At 41.3% G+C, this 21,390-nt stretch overlaps 3 protein-coding genes across 4 annotated transcripts; 1 reads left to right on the top strand and 2 right to left on the bottom strand.

Moving 5' to 3' along the window:
* Positions 1–1,287: 1,287 nt before the first annotated feature.
* Positions 1,288–5,380, bottom strand: LOC136428610 (ankyrin repeat and LEM domain-containing protein 2-like). Its single transcript, XM_066418253.1, has 2 exons — positions 5,294–5,380; positions 1,288–4,735 (listed from the first exon to the last, which is right to left on the bottom strand). Exon 2 carries the CDS (start codon positions 4,671–4,673, stop codon positions 2,187–2,189), a length of 2,487 nt encoding a protein of 828 aa, XP_066274350.1. The 5' UTR covers positions 4,674–4,735; positions 5,294–5,380; the 3' UTR covers positions 1,288–2,186.
* A 16-nt stretch (positions 5,381–5,396) lies between these two features.
* LOC136428609 (lon protease homolog 2, peroxisomal-like) lies at positions 5,397–20,765 on the top strand. The gene is made up of 23 exons (XM_066418252.1): positions 5,397–5,506; positions 7,886–7,976; positions 8,434–8,632; positions 8,864–8,970; positions 9,290–9,373; positions 9,645–9,713; positions 9,855–10,033; positions 10,174–10,225; positions 10,455–10,576; positions 10,866–11,051; positions 11,402–11,549; positions 11,878–11,957; positions 12,415–12,589; positions 12,981–13,038; positions 13,382–13,512; positions 14,084–14,209; positions 16,974–17,031; positions 17,253–17,345; positions 17,576–17,637; positions 18,179–18,315; positions 18,828–18,894; positions 19,466–19,576; positions 19,868–20,765. Exons 1-23 carry the CDS (start codon positions 5,397–5,399, stop codon positions 19,976–19,978), a joined length of 2,556 nt encoding a protein of 851 aa, XP_066274349.1. The 3' UTR covers positions 19,979–20,765.
* On the bottom strand, positions 13,698–16,570 carry LOC136428611 (fatty acid-binding protein, liver-like). Of its 2 annotated transcripts, XM_066418255.1 has the most exons (4): positions 16,340–16,570; positions 15,587–15,759; positions 15,019–15,132; positions 13,698–14,703 (listed from the first exon to the last, which is right to left on the bottom strand). In XM_066418255.1, the coding sequence occupies exons 1-4, from the start codon at positions 16,422–16,424 to the stop codon at positions 14,653–14,655; spliced, it is 423 nt and encodes a 140-aa protein (XP_066274352.1). In that variant the 5' UTR covers positions 16,425–16,570; the 3' UTR covers positions 13,698–14,652. The 2 variants fall into 2 exon arrangements, with proteins under 2 accessions (XP_066274352.1, XP_066274351.1); XM_066418254.1 differs by lacking the exon at positions 13,698–14,703 and having other exon boundaries at positions 14,723–15,132.
* Positions 20,766–21,390: the final 625 nt, after the last annotated feature.

Below are 21,390 nucleotides of genomic sequence, written 5' to 3'. Positions count from 1 at the left end.
GAAATTTAAACACCGTACTACATAAAAGTAAGACTATCACTGAAGAAGACTGGACCCTTAAAGCCATAAAACTAGTATAAGGCACTGCAACAGAATATTAAAACAGCGTGAATCTACGAGATAAAAGGAAAAGGGACGTAAACTAGCTCCAGGAACCGACTGATTTACACTATTGTATAGGAAATGCCATCCTGAATCATGTAAGTGACATCACAAAGGCTGTTTGAAGTTCACACATTTGAATTCATCCCCCAAATCATCCAGGCGGAGAAAATTCCAGTTAACCCTTTAACGTAAATGTTATCAATCCCCGCCCCAAGGAAAGTTTCCTGAGCTTTTGCTACATGTGCGTGGGGTTATTCAGAGCTAGAGGAAAGTTTGTTCCATGCTGGCCTTAAAGCATTGGGCATTGAACTAAAGCTTTATGTCTAGTGTGGCTAGAAGTGGATATACTTCGTGTTTTATTAAAGGTTTCTACAGATTTTCGACTTTGCATAATTGTCCCTAGATCTAGACTGGGGTATTTATAGCCTGTGTTGATAATCTGTGGCTAATTGCATAATCTCCAAGCAGATCTTTGGGGGCAAAATCGTGATAGTTTCTGCTTGGGATCAAATTCTCATCGCACAGCCGTCACGATATTACCCCAAAGATCTGCTTGGAGATTACTAATTGCCCCTCTCACCGATCTATTTATAGGTCTTGTTTGTCTGAAGTGTTTCTTTACAGTTTTGTCAATAACTGAAGCTCATAACATTACGCCGTGAATCATATTATTTCGTTGTTTGGCGTATCATATTTACGCTTTAATTTGGGCCAAATCAATCGTTTTCACGATTTACAAAACGCAAAGGATAAGTGGAAACATTTAATATACTAGTAGCTAACGAAAATAATTAATGGAAACATTCGAAAAGGAATTATCCATCATACTGATACACGTTATGTTTGTTAAATCTACCATGTAACACTGAGTCTATCTTTAAGACGTTTCTCATGTAGACAACAATTTGTTTTCGTTCGTTATATGAACTTCTTTCAGTCAACTTGATTTGGCAAATTATCATTCTTTTGCAATCCTCTTAGCATATTTGGAAAAACTTCATTTTCCACCAAATTCCAGTCCGGTCCATTCCATAGATTATGGTGAGAGACAAAAATGGGACATGTATTAAGAATTATGTGATTGGATAGTGTAAGGAAGCATACATGCATCAAAGACAGCTGATAAAGGAAACCAACAACAAGATAGAGGTGGAAATCATATGGTAATGCCAGACGTTCAACTCTATAGATGACCACTTTATTGATATCAGGTGTATACAAACATTCATTCTCATATCATATATGGTACATACTTGACTCCTTTAAAAATATACTGCATAATACTGATTTTACAATAAGTATCACTGCACATAAACTGTAACTGTACCAATATCAGCCAAAAAGTAATGGTAAAATCAAACTGCACACAGGTACATGTAACAGAAACGGAACAATTCCATCATTAAAAAAGAAGCATCTACTATCAGATAAAGACACCTCCTCAGCTCAATATACATACATGTAGTTACGGTACTACAGTTCTATGTGTTACAGATGTTTAAAACATGTGTCTATCAAGGAATGTAACATGTGCAATTACAAAAATAACTGCCTTTAGAAGGACAAAGTTATCATATACCATAGAGTAAGACTCCCCTACAAAGCCTATAGCTAGTTGTGACCTTTCTAACTTCCCTATGCTGCACTGACTTGTGGCACAATATATTCAGCTAAGTATATTCTTGATAATTTCATCAATGTAAATGGTACTGAATGAAACTGCCCAGAGAAGTTTAATTGTAATTAGAAGCTTAAATGTAACATTTGAACACAACAATGACAAGATGATTACAAACTCTATCTGGGGCTTTTCTTAGATATCCATCGAGATCTGCAGAACATATTCTCAAACACTGAAATATGAAATTCAGCAAGCAACCTAATACTATTATGGAAATAGATATCGTAAATGCAAATATATTTATTCACCCTACACTAAGATATATTTTTCTTGGTGTTGACACAATTTCTAGAAAAATTTAAAGACTTTCCAAGACACTTACAGCTCCGTTTTAGAGTGCCAATCCATTCTAATCTCAATTCTTGAATAAAATGTGTATATCAATATGATATGATGGCATTCAGTTTAGGCTCTCTCCTCTAAACAACTCTTGTTTAAGGTCATCAATGACCGAGTCTGTTTTTTCCCTGTGGCATTGACGTGGCTGTGATCCTGTCATCATACTGGGAGCTGCTAGAGGGCTCCTGGTACTGAAGGTGTGTCTCCTCTGTCTCTGGAGCCCGGCCGGGCTGGGCCAACTCTGCCTCGCCTGTTCTGTGTACGATGTGATCACAACCTTCCATCTCGCAATGTTAGGATACTTGTCTGCTGGGATGGCAACACCCTGCAGAGCATGGAACACGTCCAGGTCTAGCTTGGTCGGCTGGTCCCCGTCTATGAAAAAGGGTTTTGGTGGTCCACCTTTCCTACAAGGGGTGCACACATCTATACTGCTCACACCCTTAATCTTTGCGCTTCCCTTTCCACTGCCTGGTACTGCTGTTCCCTTTTTTGGGCTAGGGCTCTTGACAGCGAGTCTTGCAAAAAAGGTGGACAAGTTATCTTCCGGTTCATCTGTGTTTGTTAAGTCTGTTGCTTCCCCCAGACTTTCTCTCCATGACAGGTACGAGTCTATGTCTGAACTGCTACTATCTTTAAGCAAAGGAGAAAATGGGTTTTTCTGAATCTTTTCCATAATGATGGCATCTCTGTCTGCTACATCCAACTCTTCTTCTGTGTCGGCCGTTGCACATGGTGAAGATTTGTCAACTGTAACTTTGGTGTTAGGTGTGTTGGGACATAGGGTGTCGTCATCTGATTCTTCATCCTGGAGATAGTACGCTGCCATGGAGATGGAATTACATTCTGGAGGAAGGAAATTGACCTTGGACTCCCTGCAAGGAGATGCTATGTTTGGAGGGGAGGGAACTACAGGTGAGGGGTTGGGTACAGCCTTGTTGTTTTCATCTTCAAAAGACTTGTTCTTCTTTGCAAAGTACTCCTCAAGTTTGTCCAGGCCTTCATCTGTTGCTAAGTCCAAGTTTATTTTTAAGAAGTCCCACTTCTCCTTCCATGGGATGTGCAGGTCGCGTGCCATCTCCCGTCCGATCCTCTCCAGCCCTCTGTCGTTGTCTCCCCTCCTGATGTTGTGAACGTGCATGAAGTCAGGACTGTGAGGGGGAGTCTTCCACTTCTGGTGGAACCTGGTAGCCTCAGCAGGAGACATCGGACCAGCCACTGCTGCCACTCTCATGGTGGGACTGGCAGGGTTGGCCGCCATATTGCCTCTGGGAGGGGTGACGGCAACAGGGCTTCCCTGGGAGTGCCGCAGGGGCAGTACAGGGCTGCCGCTAGGGTCAGGTGACCATGGTTCTCCAACCAATGGCTGCAGACAGTTATCTTCTGCACGGAAGAGAGGTACAAAGTAGGACTCTTCGAGCAGCTTTCTGATTTGCTCTGCTCGTTTTGAAGTTGGTCCGTCCTGGCATCTACTGCAGATGATGTCCCTCGCTGTTTGGTCGTATCTGTTCTTGATGGTCCTGTCTAATGAGGGGTGAGAAACCAGAACACGCACCACATCCACGTGCCCAAACTTGCAGGCAAAGTGGAGGGGGGTTTCACAGTTCCCTTTGTCTGGTGTGTTCAGGTACAAGTCCACCAGGAACTTCTGCCTTCTTGTCTCCGTGGCAGGATCATCCCCGGGATACATGAGCTGTAGGAACTCATGATCTTGTAAGGTGTCCAGCACCAGGTCACACATGTTGGGCAGGTTGGCTTTGGCTGCGACATGTAAAGCACTCCACCTAGACCCTTCCTGGAGTATGACAGGAGTGTCCCCTGAACTGATGAGAAACCTAGGGTTGTTCCATACCGTCTCCAGGAAGGTGACCTTGTCCCCTTGCTCAAAACTCTTCCTCAGGCGGTTCAGCTCAGGCACCTTCGGGGCCTTGAAATTGTTAGCCTTCTCTCCCTTTGTGGCTTCAGCCTCTACTTCGGGTTTCTGCACTGGCACTGGCGGTGTTTTCTGCAGCGAAAAGTCATCGGCATCTTTCCTGTTCTTAAAAGCTTTAAAACGTGCCCCTTTGATCTTCTTCAGGGTTGTCAATGCCTCCGACCTCTTGGTGTATACATGAGGTTGATCAGGGTCAAGGCCATTTGCGTGAGCAGCCAGTGAAACCTCACTAGGGGGCAGGGAGACAGCATAGTATGTAGTCTCTCCCTCTTCCTCCTCTTCTACCTGTACCTGCGCTAACTCTTCTCCTCCCCTGTCAGCACTGATGCTGCTTCCATCAGTACTACTGCTCGTTACTGCTGGTTGTGACAGTGTTACATTGGTGCTGTTTGTCTCAATGCTTGTATCATTACTCCCCGCATCTTGACTCGAGTCTGGGACGTCCTCTCCAGAATGCTCTGGATTGTTTTTACTGTAAAGCGCCTGAGCCAGCCGTTTTTCAAACAGCAGACGCGTGGTGGAGGTGATTGGTCCCATGGGCTGGCCTTCCTCCTTCAGCTTCTGCCGAAGCTCTGCAATACTCAGCTTATGCAGATCCTGGAGTATGGCCTCCATCCCCTTGTGTAATTGCAGTCCTGGTTTAGCGCCAACAATGCATGCCAAGCCTCTCCCCACTTCTGCAACAGAGAATAGACATTGCTGTATTAATATGTGTTTAACCCGTATCTGTCTGATACCAGCTTGCAGTTGATAGAATGAACTTGGCAATGGAAAAGTAGAAATTTCAAGTTCTCTACCAACTGTTAACTGTCTACCTTCACTTTCACTGATCTTGCCACATGGCCCTTTAGCCAAATCTTATAACCCCATTCAAAATTCATTCATTCAAAATGTAAGCATGACATTACTTGTCAAGTTTACAGGTTCTAAAGATCAATCTAGTATGCTCCAATCCCAAATCGTGTATGATCTTATCACCTAAATTCCTCGTGCTACATGAAATGTCTGCCTCTACATGCAAATACCGTTCCGCCCCCCTCCCACCTTGCACGCCGACCGCCAAAACATAAGGAATCGAATCGATCCTTATCTTCTTGTTGGCAGACGTGTTTCTGTGTTTCCGGATGATGACACTTCTACAGTTCCCATCTGAATGATCTTCCTAAACAGGCTGTGGCCATCGTCATGTCTTTAAATCGACACAACCTTTAAAAGAACAGTTTAGAAACACCAACCTGCAACCGCCGCGCCCTGTCTCGCCGGATGTGCCCGTTTCCAGACAACTTCCGGGTTAGAGGTTACAGAAGTTTCGCGAGTGTTGAACTTTGTACCTCCAACATGGCGCCCAGATCTGTCAGGATCCCGAGCCGGCTGCCGATTTTGCTGGTTTCTGGCGGTGTACTGCTGCCAGGGTCGTCCATGAGGATCCCTGTCCATGCTCCAAGAAAGTATGTATCGTCCGGAAGTATTGTCATGTCGTTTGGCCGCGCAATACTTTTGTTACACTCATTTTCTCCACAAAATGTTGTGCTTATGTAAGTGTTGTGTTTACATAAGATCTGTATATAAAGTTGCGTGTGAAATAACTGTATTTTAGAGAAATCATCGCATGTAACGTTAACGTTATCATACATTCTGTGACCTTGAACAGATCAATAGTACTTTTAAGTATTCAAATATTCTGCCATGCTTGGCTCAAACGTACACTTAAACGTTGATATAGAAATTATACAAACAATTGAAGTTACTTTAAGTTTAAGTTACTTTAACTTATCATTGCTGTGTACGTCATATACATTAAGTTGAACGGTTGCATCATGTACCAATTCAAGTACATGTTCTTACGTCACCGAAACTAGTCAACATTTATTGAAGATTGCTGTGCGTCTTAAACTTAAAACGTATAACGTAACGATATTGATTCAGCTCGAAGTTACGAAAATCTTGTGTAACTGTAGCAAAGTCCACCAGTCCTTGATTGTACAGTCATGGTGAATAAGGTCACTGACCTGCCTGTCCACCATTGAGTCATTGACCTAAAGTGCATTTTATGATTGTTTATGTTTCTGGGCCTCCGTGAGGTTGGCATTGTGTGGCGTAATATTTACAGTGTTTGCCTGAAAATCAAGAGGTTCCGGGTCCAAACCGCTGACGTGCCCCGATGTTGTGCCCTTAGAAACTTAACTCCGGTGAAAAATGAGTACCTAGCTTTGGGTAAGGACTTCCTTTGAATAGGATGTTAAATGGAGGCACTGTGTTTGAGGAGAGCCACACCTCAAGCATGTCAAAAAGCCCACTACATTGATTTTTTTTATCGTAAAGAGTAGGGATCCTTCCCAGTGTGAGCGGATAAAACCTTGTGGCCTGTGCTTGGAGCCCTGAGGCTATCAAGGTTAAGCACATGATGTCATAATAATGAAGATGAAGAAAAAAAAGAAGTTTATTCGTCATTCATTCATAGAAAAAAGAAAAACAAGTGCTTTTGCAAAAAGCTGCCATTTTCGCTCAATGAACATGATTATGTACACATGGTTAGTTGAGGAGTATATTATAACGGGATGTGATATTCTTAATCCGTCACCCTAGCCCTTAATCCGTTAACATAAACTTAAATCCCACAGGATAACCCTTAATCCGTCACCCTTGCCCTTAATCCGTCATGAAAGCCTTTAATCCCTCAGCATTGCCTATGATATGTCACCATAGCCCTTAATCCGTCCCTTTAGCTCTTAATCCGTCACCTTCACCCTACATCCGTGGTTATAAACTTTAATCCGACAGCATAAATCTTAATCCATCACCAGAGACCCTAATTCGTTACCCTTTCACTTAATGCGTCCACCTTACCCTTAATCCATCACCATGACCTTTAATCCGTCAATATAACCCTTAATCTGTCAACATAGCTCTTAATCCGTCAGCCTTGCACTTGATCCGTCAGCATATCCATTAATCCATCACCACAGCCCCTAATCCGTTGCCCTTTCCCTAAATCTGTCATTATAACCCTTAATCTCAATCACCCTAGCCCTTAATTCTTATTATAACGTATAGTACACCTTTGATTTTGAAAAATGAAGGCAGAAATGACATACATGAGGTATAAATGACATGGCACGGGTCCAAATTATGGTTGTACATTTACCAAGCAACCAAGCAACCAACCAACCAATCAACCATACGTAGAAGCATCCGTTGAATGGTGTTTTCCGTTATAATGATCAATAAAAAAAATGAGGCATGGTTTGGATCTAAGATCATAATATAAAGACGTTGTATACATCAGACGGATGTTTGAAAAGAAAAAAAAAAAAAAAAAAACCTTCCCCTGACGGATTCGAACCGATAATCTTCGAGTCCATACGTCACGAACTTCCACGACGAGCTAGTGGTACATGCCATTCTGGCGCTCTACTGTAAAGGTATATAATGGTAAAACCTCTATGCATGGTAAAATTTGTTGTCATTTTCTTGACAAAACTAGTTTCTTCTTGTTCAGTTTTGTGGTATAGATGTAACATGGCCATGTATAAAAACATGGATGTAATGTACTACCTTCCAAGATCCATGGATCGCATGTAATTTTCGATGGGATACTGTATCACAACTCTATCAAAAGCGACACCTTACTATTTCATGACGTAGTACATGGCTGCAGGGTTAATCAAGATCGTACCATGGTACCACCCACGGTTCGTCGCACCCATCATATGATCTCGTCTCAACTTCATTTTCGCGTCAGCGCGAAAATGAAAAAACTTAAATGAGAGCAACCTTAGTGTTCTTCATAGTGAAGATGCTCTACCTGACCGTTTCTTCCTCATTAGCATGCAGCTAGTGAAGAACCATGTGATGAAGAGGAACAGTCTCAGCAGCATCATTATAGGTGTGGCAGCGACAACCAGCAAGGATCCACAGGTAAGAACTGATTTGGCATACTGATGAGAGATAACGTAAGGTTGGGTTAATTGTAGGTGGCTTGATTTACAAAACGTACATGTATAAACAAAGCTATCCTTCTCCAATGTTGTTAACTCTTAAAGTTGCCTACAATGGCACTGCTCACTCTTTATGTGGTTGCCAAATGTATAGAGCAATAGCTACTAGTACTTTTTTTTGATAGCATGAGTTTACCTTTCATCTTATGTAATTATTCTGTATGCAGTCACTTGTAATATGACTATGAATATGACATACCGGGGTTATTCATCAATTTTTCTTCATCTAGCACCTGTGAATATAAAATGGCCAATCTTCTGTATTGCATATATCTAAAGATTGCAATAACTGTTCATTTGTGTACCTGTCCCAATGCTCATCATGCTCCTATGCCAATAGAATACTTATCATGCATCTGTTTGTATGAATCTCACAGACTGAAGACCTTGCAGCCCTGCATGGGATAGGAACTGCAGCTGTTGTGGCCCAGGTGACCGGTACCAACTGGCCCAAACCAGCCTATACCCTGCTGGTGACCGGTCTTTGCCGGTTCAGACTGGATGACTTCATTCAGGAGATGCCGTATCCCATTGCACACGTCACTCAGCTGGACAAGCTGCCTGGAGATCTTACTGGTAATTTGATGATATAGATTAATTTCATTCGACATAGAATAGATCTTACATATTTTTTGAAAAGAAGTGTTTCCTAGATGACTTCACATGCTCATGCTATGCTAGGCTGTGTTGTCAACTGCACATTTCAAATATACATGTATTATGTCCAATGTCTAGTTATTGTATATTCTTATTCAAAGTCTTCCTTGAGTAACAGTCAGATGATGTACATGTGTATGCTTCCTGCAGATGTGAATGATGATGAGTTAGCCACGCTGCTGGACACGTTTAAGGAGAAGGCCAGTCTTCTGGTGGACATGTTGGACATCACTGTGCCTGTTGTGGCAAAACTCAAGGTCAGCTTCCCTACAGGCAGAATACATTAACAAGCAATGACAGACCAACACATTTCCTACAATACAATATTTTGTTCTCTGTCATAAGATGCTGTGTAAAAAGAGGTAAACATTTGCCATGTAATCAGCATGCCACTCAGAAAATTTGAAAGATGTCTAATATCAAATTTTATTCAAAGACTCTGATCATGACTGTCACAGTGATATGTCAGATTCTTGGATCCTGATGGTGAAATTTGCTTTATTCCATATGTGTGTTGTTCTTAAAAGTTGTAATATACATGTACATGTATATCATTATCTTGACAATCTCTTGTAGAAAATGCTGGACAGTCTTCCATCTCAGCACCTCCCTGATGTCTTTGCCTCGATTGTGAAAGCTACATATAAGGAGAAATTACAGGTTAGTATGGATTAACTAGCTAAGTACATGTATCACTATATCTGCCCATCTTGACTCTAAGGCAAGGTCTTTTATAGCATGTCTTGAGGCAATTTGGCTGGTCATCATGTTTATAAGACAGATAAACCCTGGTAATGCTTGGGACTTGGCAAATGGAAGAAGGTGAATGCGGGTCAATTTTTCAATATGCCAGCTAATAACTCAAAGTGCAATAAAATTTAGTCCAGTTAGCTATTATTTCACCAAATGGAATTCTTGTATTGTGTGTCAGGTTTTGGATGCGGTGGACCTGAGGGAACGGTTTGAGAAGACTCTTCCACTTCTCATCAGGCAGATCGAGGTAATTCACAGTAACATACATGTACATCATCTTAGAACCATGCAAAAATCCTTGAGCTTTTTCTGAAATGTTCTTTTGTGCACCTTATGTCATTGTTAATGAACACGTCATTGGCTGTAACCTCTTTTGCCATACTTCTAGGGTTTGAGACTTCTGCAGAATTCCAAAGAACAGGGAAACAAGAAGAGCAAGAAAATTCCCGATGTTCGTATCGTGGTGAAGCCCCCTGGGGAGGGGGGCCGGCGACCCCTCAGGATCGTCGGGGACCAGGATGACGACGGGGAGGTGGACGAGATCACTGAGCTGGAGAACAAAATCAAGTAATGTGCCTTCTGACATAAGTACATTTGACTCTGTAGTTGGACTTTTTATCAGTTTATAGGATAGGCACACAAATAACATAATTGCTTGCATGTTAAAGTAAAGTTACTGTATGACAATCTTTTCTGTTTATCTGCAGGCAAGCCAACCTTCCAGCCCAAGCTCTGAAAGTTGCAACCAGAGAGTTGAAGGTTAGTGTGTACACAGAATCGCTTTTCTTACTGTGATAGTTTTTCGAATTCCTGTAGTCATGGACAGCCTTCTGTATTAATGGATCATTCAGTGTGCTAATTTTCTCACTGAACATTTCCAAGTAAAAAGGATCTGATGCTATTGATTTCAATAATCCTCTCTATGATTGTCATAACCGTGTGTTCATGGCTTCTATACTATAAAAATATTTCCTCTTTTTTTCCTTAGCGGTTGAAGAAGATGCCAGCAGCTATGCCTGACCACGCTGTCATCAGGAACTACCTTGAGTTGATGGCTGAGCTGCCCTGGTCCAAGAGTAGTCCTTATCAGCTGGACATCACACATGCCAGGTATGTATGCACCAAGTTTGAATGTGTTGTCATAAAAGCTGAGATAAGTGCAAAGTGTTTGCTATGTTTGATGCAGGTACTGATAAGCAGGCAGAGAATATGGTAGTTGTTAAGACAAGACACATCCGGGCTAAACCTCTGAGAATTCTAAGGGGGGTAAATTGATTAATGTTTTGTTAACACCACAATATACACATGCATGCATAGATTATACTAGTAACTCAAACAACTCTTACAGATATTGGTTTAATAGATAGGATAAAAGGATGCCAACTGATTACATTTGCAGGGAAGACCTTGATGCTGACCATTACGGACTCGACAAGCTGAAGCAGCGGGTTATGGAGTACCTGGCAGTCCGACAGCTGAAGAACAACCTGCGGGGTCCCATCCTCTGCTTCGTCGGACCCCCAGGGGTGGGGAAGACCAGTGTGGGCAGGTCCATTGCCCACATCCTCGGCAGGGAGTTCCACAGGTCGGTGGATCTGGTGAAATCTTTACTGTGGGACTGGGTAGATTTTGTGGCCTCTACATTGTACTTCCTGTCCTTAACTATTTTGTATTGTAAAACTGCTTACATTTAGCCCTTCAAGTATCCAAGATTGAATTGACACTAGAATGTAACAATTGAATATCTGTGATAATTTGAGACTTACGTATATTCAAAAATAAGAAAAAAAGTGCAATTATTAATTGTATTTGGTATGGAACACTGTAGTCTATGAATAAGGTTTTGTGTGCTGTTGTGCAGTTGTATGGATGTACTGCAGAGTAAACTGAAAGCCTTGAATATAAAGGCTATCAATGGTTATTCACATCCCACAGGATCTCACTGGGAGGAGTTGTGGACTCCTCGGACATCCGAGGTCATCGGAGGACGTACATCGGCAGCATGCCTGGGCGTGTCGTCCAGGGGCTGAGGACAGTCGGCACCAACAATCCTCTCTTCTTACTGGACGAGGTGGACAAGCTGGTATGTGAATATGTTGGCTGTGTATGGTTATGTCTGTTGACTGGTTTTGTCTATGTTCCCATGCTAAGCTGTTTGACACCTAGAATGTGCACACTTTTCATGCCTTGAAAACATGGAAGCATTTTTTTCTGAAATGTCTTTTATGATACAGTTTATCAAATTATGCCCTGATGTCCCATAGGTTTACCTGCAGAATTAGATGGCGGCTCAGACACCGTTTTGGTTTTCTTTCCTTCCTTTGATACAGTTTGTCAGATTGTAGCTGATGTCCCACAGGGTTTCTTTCTGCATTATATGGTGATTTTGTTGCCTTTGTTTTTATGTATAGGGCAGAAGCATGCAGGGAGACCCGGCTTCAGCACTCCTGGAGGTGCTGGACCCTGAACAGAACGCCCACTTCACAGATCAGTATCCTTCTCATGTCAGATGTAGAGTACTCTGTGGGTACAGTACTGCAGCAAATTTGTAGTGATGTCCTGAGTGGTTCAAATGCTGACATTTGATATGGAAGGTATGACACTTGTTTTCTTTGCCCACATCCTGCAATTTGCTCTCCACAACTGGACACTGAAGAACAACAAAAGTTTTCTTTTGAGACAACAGTAATGATCTGGCACTGCTGTTATATATCTGGACTATAGGTTCCTCCAACATATATCACGAACATCATTATGAGTATTTATGCAGACTTTTCCTGGCTTCTACATCAAATGCAGAGACGTTTGATAATTTTCTTATAGCATTTGTTCAAGCACAGTTTTTTTACCCTCCCATTAAGTAAAGGAAAATGCTTAGCTTCCTTCAGAGAGATATTACAGTTAATAAATCTGAGAATCTAAATGTATGTCCTTAACCAAACTCCCAGCTACCTGAACGTGCCCTTTGACCTGTCCCAGGTCATCTTCATAGCGACGGCCAACACCACAGCAACCATCCCGCCCGCTCTCCTGGACAGGATGGAGGTCATCTCTGTCCCGGGGTACACACAGGAGGAGAAGCACAACATAGCAACCAGGCATCTTGTTCCCAAGCAACTCAAGGTTGGGGAAGCTTTTCAGGATAGATTTTGTTGTCATACACTAGAGCTGAAACAGCGTTTTTTAAACAATGTTTTTTTAAGTTTTTATGTTTAGTAGTATCTAGCACATCTACAAGGATCTTTTGAGAGAAATATCTATGAATAGATCACATAATTATGAATTATGATTGACAATTGATCTCTTTTGAGAGCTGAATAGACAATGCCATCAAATTGAAGACTTCATAGCAGACATCATCAGTGTTTTTTTAAAAGAATTCAGTCAGATTGTGATATTTTCCCTACAAAGCTTGACATGTATGTAAAACAGTATAGATACATAAAACAGCATATGAATAGAAGATAATCAAAAAGCTGAGCTGAGCTATATCAATTTTACTTTCCCCCCTCAGGAGCATGGTCTGACTGGAGAAGAATTGCAGTTTTCTGAGGAGGGTCTTAAAAGCATCAGTAAGTCACCTTTTTTTAAAAATACACTCTTTTGAAAGTATTTCACATTGATATGTGGATGTTAAGATTTTTATGTGTCCATTTTAAAATTTTGTATATAGTTACGTTCATATGTCAGTCAGTCTAGAAAGATTAGGGCATATAGATACATGGTACAAATTCTGATTTCAAGTTTAATGATTAAGAAAACTGCTATTTTCCCTTGTGCTGTATATAGTTATGATCATATATCATTCAGTCTAGAAAGATTAGGACATATAACTAACTACGCATGGTACAAATTCTGGTTTAAATTCAAATTTAACAGTTGAGAAAACTGCTATTTTCCCTTGTGCCGTTCCAGTCGGCAGGTACACTCGTGAGGCCGGTGTGCGGACCCTGGAGAGGAGGCTTGGTGCCGTGTGTAGAGCCGTCGCCGTCAAAGTGGCAGAAGGACTTCCCAAACCCAAACAACACGCTGTCGAGAACAAGGAGGTAAACCTGTTCTTTACATTTACAATATGCCTCAACAAGTACATGTAGATGTTCTTTACATCTTTATTCCATTCCCTGTACTGTTTCTGATGACGTCAGTGTTCACTTGAATGTGTTAAACATTGCAATTGTCATTGCATTACTAGTATTTTCCTTATATTATTGATACAAAAACAGTCTGGAAGTTCACACACACATTTTATTGTCATTCGACAGAAGAAATTAATAGATTTAGGGCTATGCCGAGTAAAAAGTGCAGACAGTTGTGGTCAGGATCATTTTGGTCCCTGGCCTTTACCCTTTGACTGTTATTACTTATCAGATTGTTCTTGATCTCCCAACCTGTAATTTATATAGTAATGGTTTATCGATTAATTCACATGTACATGTCCCAAACAATGGCATCCCATTGGCTGAATTGGAGCTTGGGCATTGCAATTCATAGAACAGCATAAACAACAACTTGATAATTCATTAAATTATTTGAATATTATTGGGTACCATGACAACATTGAGAATTTGTAACCCATTTCCGGGCAACTTCTAATACAATTTGTTATTCTATTGACAGAGCAAGGAAGAAGACAAAACTGATGATGTCCATGCTGTAGATGAAGACATCAAGGTTCCCCATGTGGATCACCCTCCCAATCTGCCGATTGTCATTGACAACCACGCTGTCAAGGACATACTGGGGGTAAGTCAAAACTAGTGTAATTCTTGTTTCTTTCACTGTAACTTTATGTTCACTGTTTTGACGGTTACCTTTGTACCATGAACTTATCATCACCGTGAAAAAAACTGTTGTTATTATTTAGGATTCCTTCACACATCCGTTAGCTTGTTGTAACTAGATTAGTGTAACTTGTTATAGTTGCACAGATTCTGTTAATGACTTGCCACCACCGTAAAGTTAAAGTTCAGTGAGAATGTCCATTTTCCTTACATCGTGAAATTTCGCTGCCAGGAAGATAAAGTGAATTACAGTATTTGTTAACAGATTACAACAGCCAGTACTAGTACTACTTCACTGCATTGAAAACAACTGCAAAACACAAGTGTCACTCAGAAATGCATTTCTTATTAAGCTGCATGTAGTCCAGAGCAGGTCATGTTGGGAAGAGATGACAGTTGGAATGTCTAACATCTCTTGGACTCAGACCAGCCTTCCAGGTCTCCCACCTTCATATCCTGTGGCAATGATGAAAAAAACAGTGTTGATTATACTTAACAACACAATCTGTTCTGGTCAACCATCTTCTGAAATAGATAATCTTAAAAGTGCTTCAAAATTATCTATCCTGTATGACTTCACTACTGATGATAAACCCTTTTTTTCTGGAGTTAGACATAATGCCAAGAGGTGTTTGTTGGTAAGTCTATGGTAGCTACATGAATTTATTGAACATGGCATGGAAATAGAACCTTCCATAACTTTAATCAAAGCTATATGAAGAGAATGCTTTTGACACAGCCTTGCTTGTGTTGGGTTTTCTCACGTCTCACCAGGTGTAAGGTATTGTCGTCCAGGAAGCAACGAGAGTGTCGGAACACCATCCCCGCCCCATCGTAGTCAGGGTACACCGACACCAGGCAGTCCCCTTCCATGGTGTAGATCACCTGCACAAAACAAACTGTTCCTTGGTCTGTTTATATCCTTGAAAACCAGACAGATCTCAGAGATCACACACCTCAGCTACAGTAGTTTTCCCACATATTATTACCTCCAACAGAATGTACAGCACTAGTATCTTTGCTTGCAATCTGCACTTTGAAAGAAAGCTGCTAGGTGAGTGGGTTCCCATACTTAACAAATCCTGAGACAGTCTCTGAAACCCAGGTGCAGCTCTTTCCCAAAATGTAATCACCTATTCCTCAGGGCAAGCCTGCCAAGGTCAAAATCATTTTAAAATCCATTCTTAATTTCTTAAATCACTCTGTTAACAAAACACAATTCATTATACTGTTAACAAAGTAAGAAACACTGCTAATAAAACATTCTCTGCTTTGGCATCCAGAGAATAACTATACATGATGAACTACTGCTTTCCCTGATGTAAGCTTTCTCACCCACCTTCCTTGTCCTGCCCAGAGCATCTTCCTCCATGGCCTCGGCCCCCAGGGTGTAGGAGTTCTCCACTGTCTTTCCCAGCACCTCCATCTTGGAGGAGAAGGTGTCCCCTGACACTGTCATCTGCAGGGGGTATTCTGCTTCCAGACTCTTCTTTGCCATGTCCTCGGGGACTCCTGGAAATTAAAGAAGTTAAATGGAGGTCCCGTGTTTGAAGGAGAGGCACACCTCCAGGGTGTAAAAGAACCCACTACACGTATTTGAAAGAGTAGGGGTCCTTCCCGGTGCAAGTTGATCAAATAGATCCATCTGGATATGCACCTTGTACTGTCCAACACAAACCTGGTATGTTATGCCAAGAGACAGTTTACCAGGCATGCAGTAAAACAAACAAACAAACAAACAAACAAACAAACAATTGTTCAAATCAGTGACAGTTTTATTAAAAGAATAGTCCAGAAGGATGGGTTTGATGAAAAATAAAATCGTTCAACACTGACACTAAGGGAGCAAAGTAACTGAGCTAGAGATTTGAAATGTTCATGCCGTAATTTATGGCATTTGGTGGAGACTCTTAAATTCGGAAAGGTGCCACATTGATGGTCCTAAAACCTGCTCAGTCAGCTATATTAAAACCTTTACCTGTTCATGGTAGTTATGATTTATATGTGTATTGATGGTAAATGGTAATGTTAGATATATTTACTGGCGTTGGCTTTGTACAAAGTAGTAAACAACAAGGTAGGAAACACCCACCAAGTTTCTCCAGGAGCTGTATGTAGTTGTCGGAGGTCTTGCTGACCCTCCAGGTTCCGTTTGTCTTTCCTATGTCAAACGACATCCTGAAGGACTCTTGACGTTCAGGTATGCAGCACGTCTTGTGTAAGAAGCAGAAACAGAATCCCTGATTCACTTCAGGTGTGCTACGTGCAGGCTGGGGGTACAGCAGTGGTCTTACTGAAGCAAACAAACTTGTTCGTAGACCTTTTATGGACATAGGTGACTAATTGATCACATATAAATTGGCTACTGTATGAAAGCCCTTTGTTGCCAGGTACAAAGTCTTGCTTCTCAACCTTCAAAAGCTATGGGAAGGTCATTGAGGTCATTTGCTTCATCCAGATTCTTTATACCACTGCATGGATGTAATGGACTATGTAATTTCCCATGCTTTCTTGTTTAAAAAAATAGCTTTACTAAACTTTGAAAAGCAAACGAAAGACAAGAAAAAAGTCCCTAGTTTTAGAAGTTGGGGTTGAATGTTGGGAAAATATGTACATGTAAAATGTACTCAATATAAGATAGGATATCAAGGCATTGCCTTGAAACAAGGCTTAAGTCCCATTCTTACGAGCTTGTTACATCCTAAGGTCTGTCTGTGTTTCTGCAGCCTCCAGTGTACGAACATGAAGTGTCTCAGAGGTTGAACCAGCCTGGAGTGGCTGTAGGTAAGGCAATGCTCGTATCTATCTTTAATGGCCTTGATAACTGGCATTTTCCTCACCAATTATCATGCAGTTACCGCTAACAAACTCAAGAGACACTGCATATCCCTTGTACTGTTGTAGATACCAGTAAGGCATTACTTTTTGTATAAAGTTTTTTCTGTGTTTACTGAAGCTTGTTAATGACAAATATTTTTTGTTCTTCTTCTTTTCTTCATTTGTAGGCCTTGCCTGGACTCCAATGGGAGGAGAGATCATGTTTGTAGAGGCCACAAGGATGGACGGAGATGGACAACTCACCCTCACTGGACAGCTAGGTTAGTTTGTTGTTATCAGATTAGTGTAAATTGGTACTGTATACAGTATAGTTGCACAGATACACTGTGGTATGGCAAGTGTCATATTGATGCTAGAATAATCTGCAGGGTACCAAAATCATTGTCCTGGCACTATTCTACAAGAGAGATTTTGATTCACCATCAGAAGGTTGTCTTTCAAGTATAGTACTACATGTACCTTTATTTCATGCAGTCTCCTCTCCCCACAGGTGATGTGATGAAGGAGTCGGCTCAACTGGCCATCAGCTGGCTTCGCAGTAATGCACTGGAGGTGAGCTCTTCTTGTTGATTCTTAAAAACCCTTGTCCTGCTGGACCCATATATACATCAGGTGCACATTACAGAGCCTGTGTGTGGGTCCAGTATATGCACAGGATGGAGGTATTGTCAGCCGAACGCATCACACCACAGCGAAAAGCACTAGATACGTGAGTACATGTAACTATGCCACAGCAGTGCAGAAAGAGTCAGGGGCCAATGACCTGATTAAGAATTCAAATTAATGAAATAAATTGCATAAGAAATGGCAAAAGGACAAGGGTTAAGAATTTGCAAGGTACAAGCAGCAGAAGAAATTTAATAGTAATGAAATGTTTTCTTTGTAGTTTCTCTGGTGTTTGGAGCAAACATTTCCTTCTTTCTCACGATTTTGGTTTGTATCTTGGGCACAGCTTTGAATTTATTTTGTCCCTTCATTATGACAAAAGTCATTTCAGTATTATTTCTTTAGCTAGGTCAAAGACCTAAGTACGTGTTTGATTTGAATTCAAACCCAGTACCCTCTTGCTTTCTCCCCTTTGTGTCCACCCCAGTATGGGTTGGTACAGAAGGCAGGGCAGGACCTGATGGAGAACACAGACGTGCACATCCACTTCCCTGCTGGGGCGATCGGGAAGGACGGGCCATCAGCCGGGGTCACCATCGTCACAGTCCTGGCCTCTCTCTTCAGGTAAACTCACGCTCTGCCCTGTCAAGTTTTCTTCTTGCCTTCAAGCTCAGTAGGATTGGTTGTGAAAATGAAAATCTAAACAATTTATACAAAATTTTGTGTCTCACCTCACGTCACCTCACCTACATGTATCCCTTGACCTCTTTTTGGGTCATTGGGGCACCATGACTAGTTTCTCCACTATCCTCCTCCACCTAGCTCTGTCCTCTGTCGCTCTCATTGCTTCAGCTAGGCTGAGTCCCGTCCATTCTTTTATGTTGTCTTCCCACCTTTTCCTCTGTCTTCCCCCTCTTTCGCCTTCCTTCGACACCACACTTTGTATAGCAAGCCAAATTTTCATCACTGGTATTTTCTTACATATACAATGTTTTGGCATTGCAAAATACTGCCTTCATGCATATGAACACTTACTTGTTGTGTATTAAAGGGACTTACTGGGACTTACTGAAAATATGACTTATTGAACTAAAAATGAGTACTAATGTGTATGTTGACATTTTCTCTTCTTCTAGCGGCCACATCGTGAGGTGGGACACCGCCATGACAGGAGAGATCACCCTCAGGGGGGTGGTGCTGCCAGTGAGTACACACATCACAGGGAAACATGTTGAACAACATTCGTATAGTCCTGATTCCAGTACAGCAAAATGATGTGCCCATCAGACCTTTGTTAAGATGCTACATCAGCTGTAGAATTATAATCGAATCCTGCCAGAGAGTACACATATCACAGAGTAGTGAAACAAAATTGGTATATCTTTATGAAGGTTAGACATCCAGGTAAACAATATACAAAGACAATTCAAACCCTACAACTGGCTAAAATTTTGGATGAGATTTTCTTCTGGACGTTTCGAGTGACATCCATCACTCTTCTTCAGTGTCACTTGAATGAACTCGCACAACGAATCAATACTACTACATCTAACTTGGAAAAAACGATTGAACCGGTCAAAGTCACTAACTCTTAAGGATTGTATGCAAATGTCACTCATTGGAATAGTCATGATACCAGTATAGTAGAATGATGTGCCCATTAGACCTTTATCTAAATGCTACATCCAGTTTAAACATGGACTTAGATAAAAAAGTATTTTTCTACAAAATATGTACAGTCTTTAAAAGTTCTGCCCTGTCTTATGTACTGTAGGTGGGAGGGATTAAGGAGAAGGTTCTGGCTGCTCACCGTGCAGGGATCACACGTATCATCCTCCCCAAGCGCAATGAGAAGGACCTACAGGACATCCCCAGTAACGTCAGGGTGAGTACAGAACATGATGGAGAAGTTCCTACCAAAAGTTCACCAGTGGTGTAGCTTGACTAAATCAAGCTCCCAGCACCCCACCCAACTGACCAGCCCCCTGGGGGCCAATCACCTTCAGGTAGCGATAGATTATGTAACACAGGCTAATACATGTATGTGCTGCATCTTGTCAATCAGATGCAGCCTTCAACTGGGAACTGTGGGTTGCGCCAATTTTCAGAACGTGAGATAAAACCTGACGTGACAAATTAACCCCATGTTTGAGAAGTTTTCTATTTGATCCTACAGAAAGAGCTGACCTTCATCCTGGCTGACCAGTTGTCTGATGTCCTGAAAGCAGCGTTTGATGAAGGCTTCCCATCTTCCAAACAGGACCGCGCCGTCTCAAGCAAGCTTTGACACAACTACTGTCTGGTCGATCCCTCACAATTACTCTGCGATCTGTTTTTACTTAGAGGTTAAGTTGCAGGCTATTCTAACCAGTTGGAAGGCAGTAGATGTTTCCAAACTCATGCCTTTTGTTTGGTTAAGGCTGCTGATTACCCTCTGTAAAAAATAGGATGGCCCTGACACTAATCAAGTTGTTGAACAGCTTAGTGTATGTCCATGAGATAACTATCATCATGTGATCACACCTCAAAGTTATCACAAATTAAGGATGAGCTTGATAAATATTCATTCATGTGCTGCCCTTTGCCATGCACAAATTAAGAAATATAATGTTATATATTATGTAAATGTACATATGGATTTCATATTGAAATAATGAAAGTTACAAGAATATCTTCCAATATTACGTGTAGTAGACTAATTGCTAATTTATGCAAGACAACAGGGTCAAGAAATATTTTGAGAATTTTTATTCTTAGCTGGAATGCCATGGTCAACTGACTGATACATGCACGACATTTAATCTAGATATGAACTAATGGTGATATTCTACCAGTATATGAGACCAGGACTCACCTGATTGTTCCAAGACAACCCTCTTATTCCAATTTTTTATTTTTGGGGTGTTCATGCACCATGTCCAATTTTCACATTACCAGTAGATAACCATTAAGATTCATGAAGTTGGTTTGATTTTCTGTATGTACTGACAGAGATATAGGTGAAAAATCATGGTTTTGATGAATGACTCAATGGCGCCTTAAAGAATTATATAATAAATGATAGGATCATATTATACCTGTGTGTGACTTAATTTGAACTGGGCAAGCAGAAAAAACTCTGTACATGCTTTGTGAAAGAACTAACAAAAATCAGGTACAAACTTTGTGTTTGAGAGCCTGAAAGACTTCAACAGTAGATGGACGTGAAGACATGTATTGAACTTACACAAGAATTATAGAACTAACTTATATCAAAATTACAGTCCATGGTTCAGGTATTGATGTGTGATTGATACGGCCACAAATGTGCGGTCTGCTTTTCTCAGTAGGTTACGCAGACCATGTTTCTTTACACAGCCGTTCTCAATCTTGTTTTTCACAATGTGTTCCCCTCCATTACTCTCTGCAGTTTGGGATGGAACACCGTCCACTGACTCTGCGCCCTGTCCGTCCAGGCCTGTAACAATGGAAAACAGACAATATCGTTATCATGGGGCATCTTTTTCTTTCTATTCATTGAAAAGACAACAGCATTTTAATTACATAGAGCAGTTGGCCGCTGCCTACAGAAACAATAAAGACAATAAAGTCAGTACAAAACTAATATTCAGCATGTCAATAATCGCTATGCAATCTTTGTGACACGTTCAGTTTACCTTTGTCAGTATTAAGCTGGTTTGAAGGAACTTCGTCCATAGT

This window comes from Branchiostoma lanceolatum, chromosome 2 (genome assembly GCF_035083965.1).
Source record: "Branchiostoma lanceolatum isolate klBraLanc5 chromosome 2, klBraLanc5.hap2, whole genome shotgun sequence".
In the NCBI taxonomy this organism is placed as follows: domain Eukaryota; kingdom Metazoa; phylum Chordata; class Leptocardii; order Amphioxiformes; family Branchiostomatidae; genus Branchiostoma; species Branchiostoma lanceolatum.
Note: the sequence above shows the minus strand (reverse complement) of the source record. Positions and strands in the feature narration are given on the sequence as shown.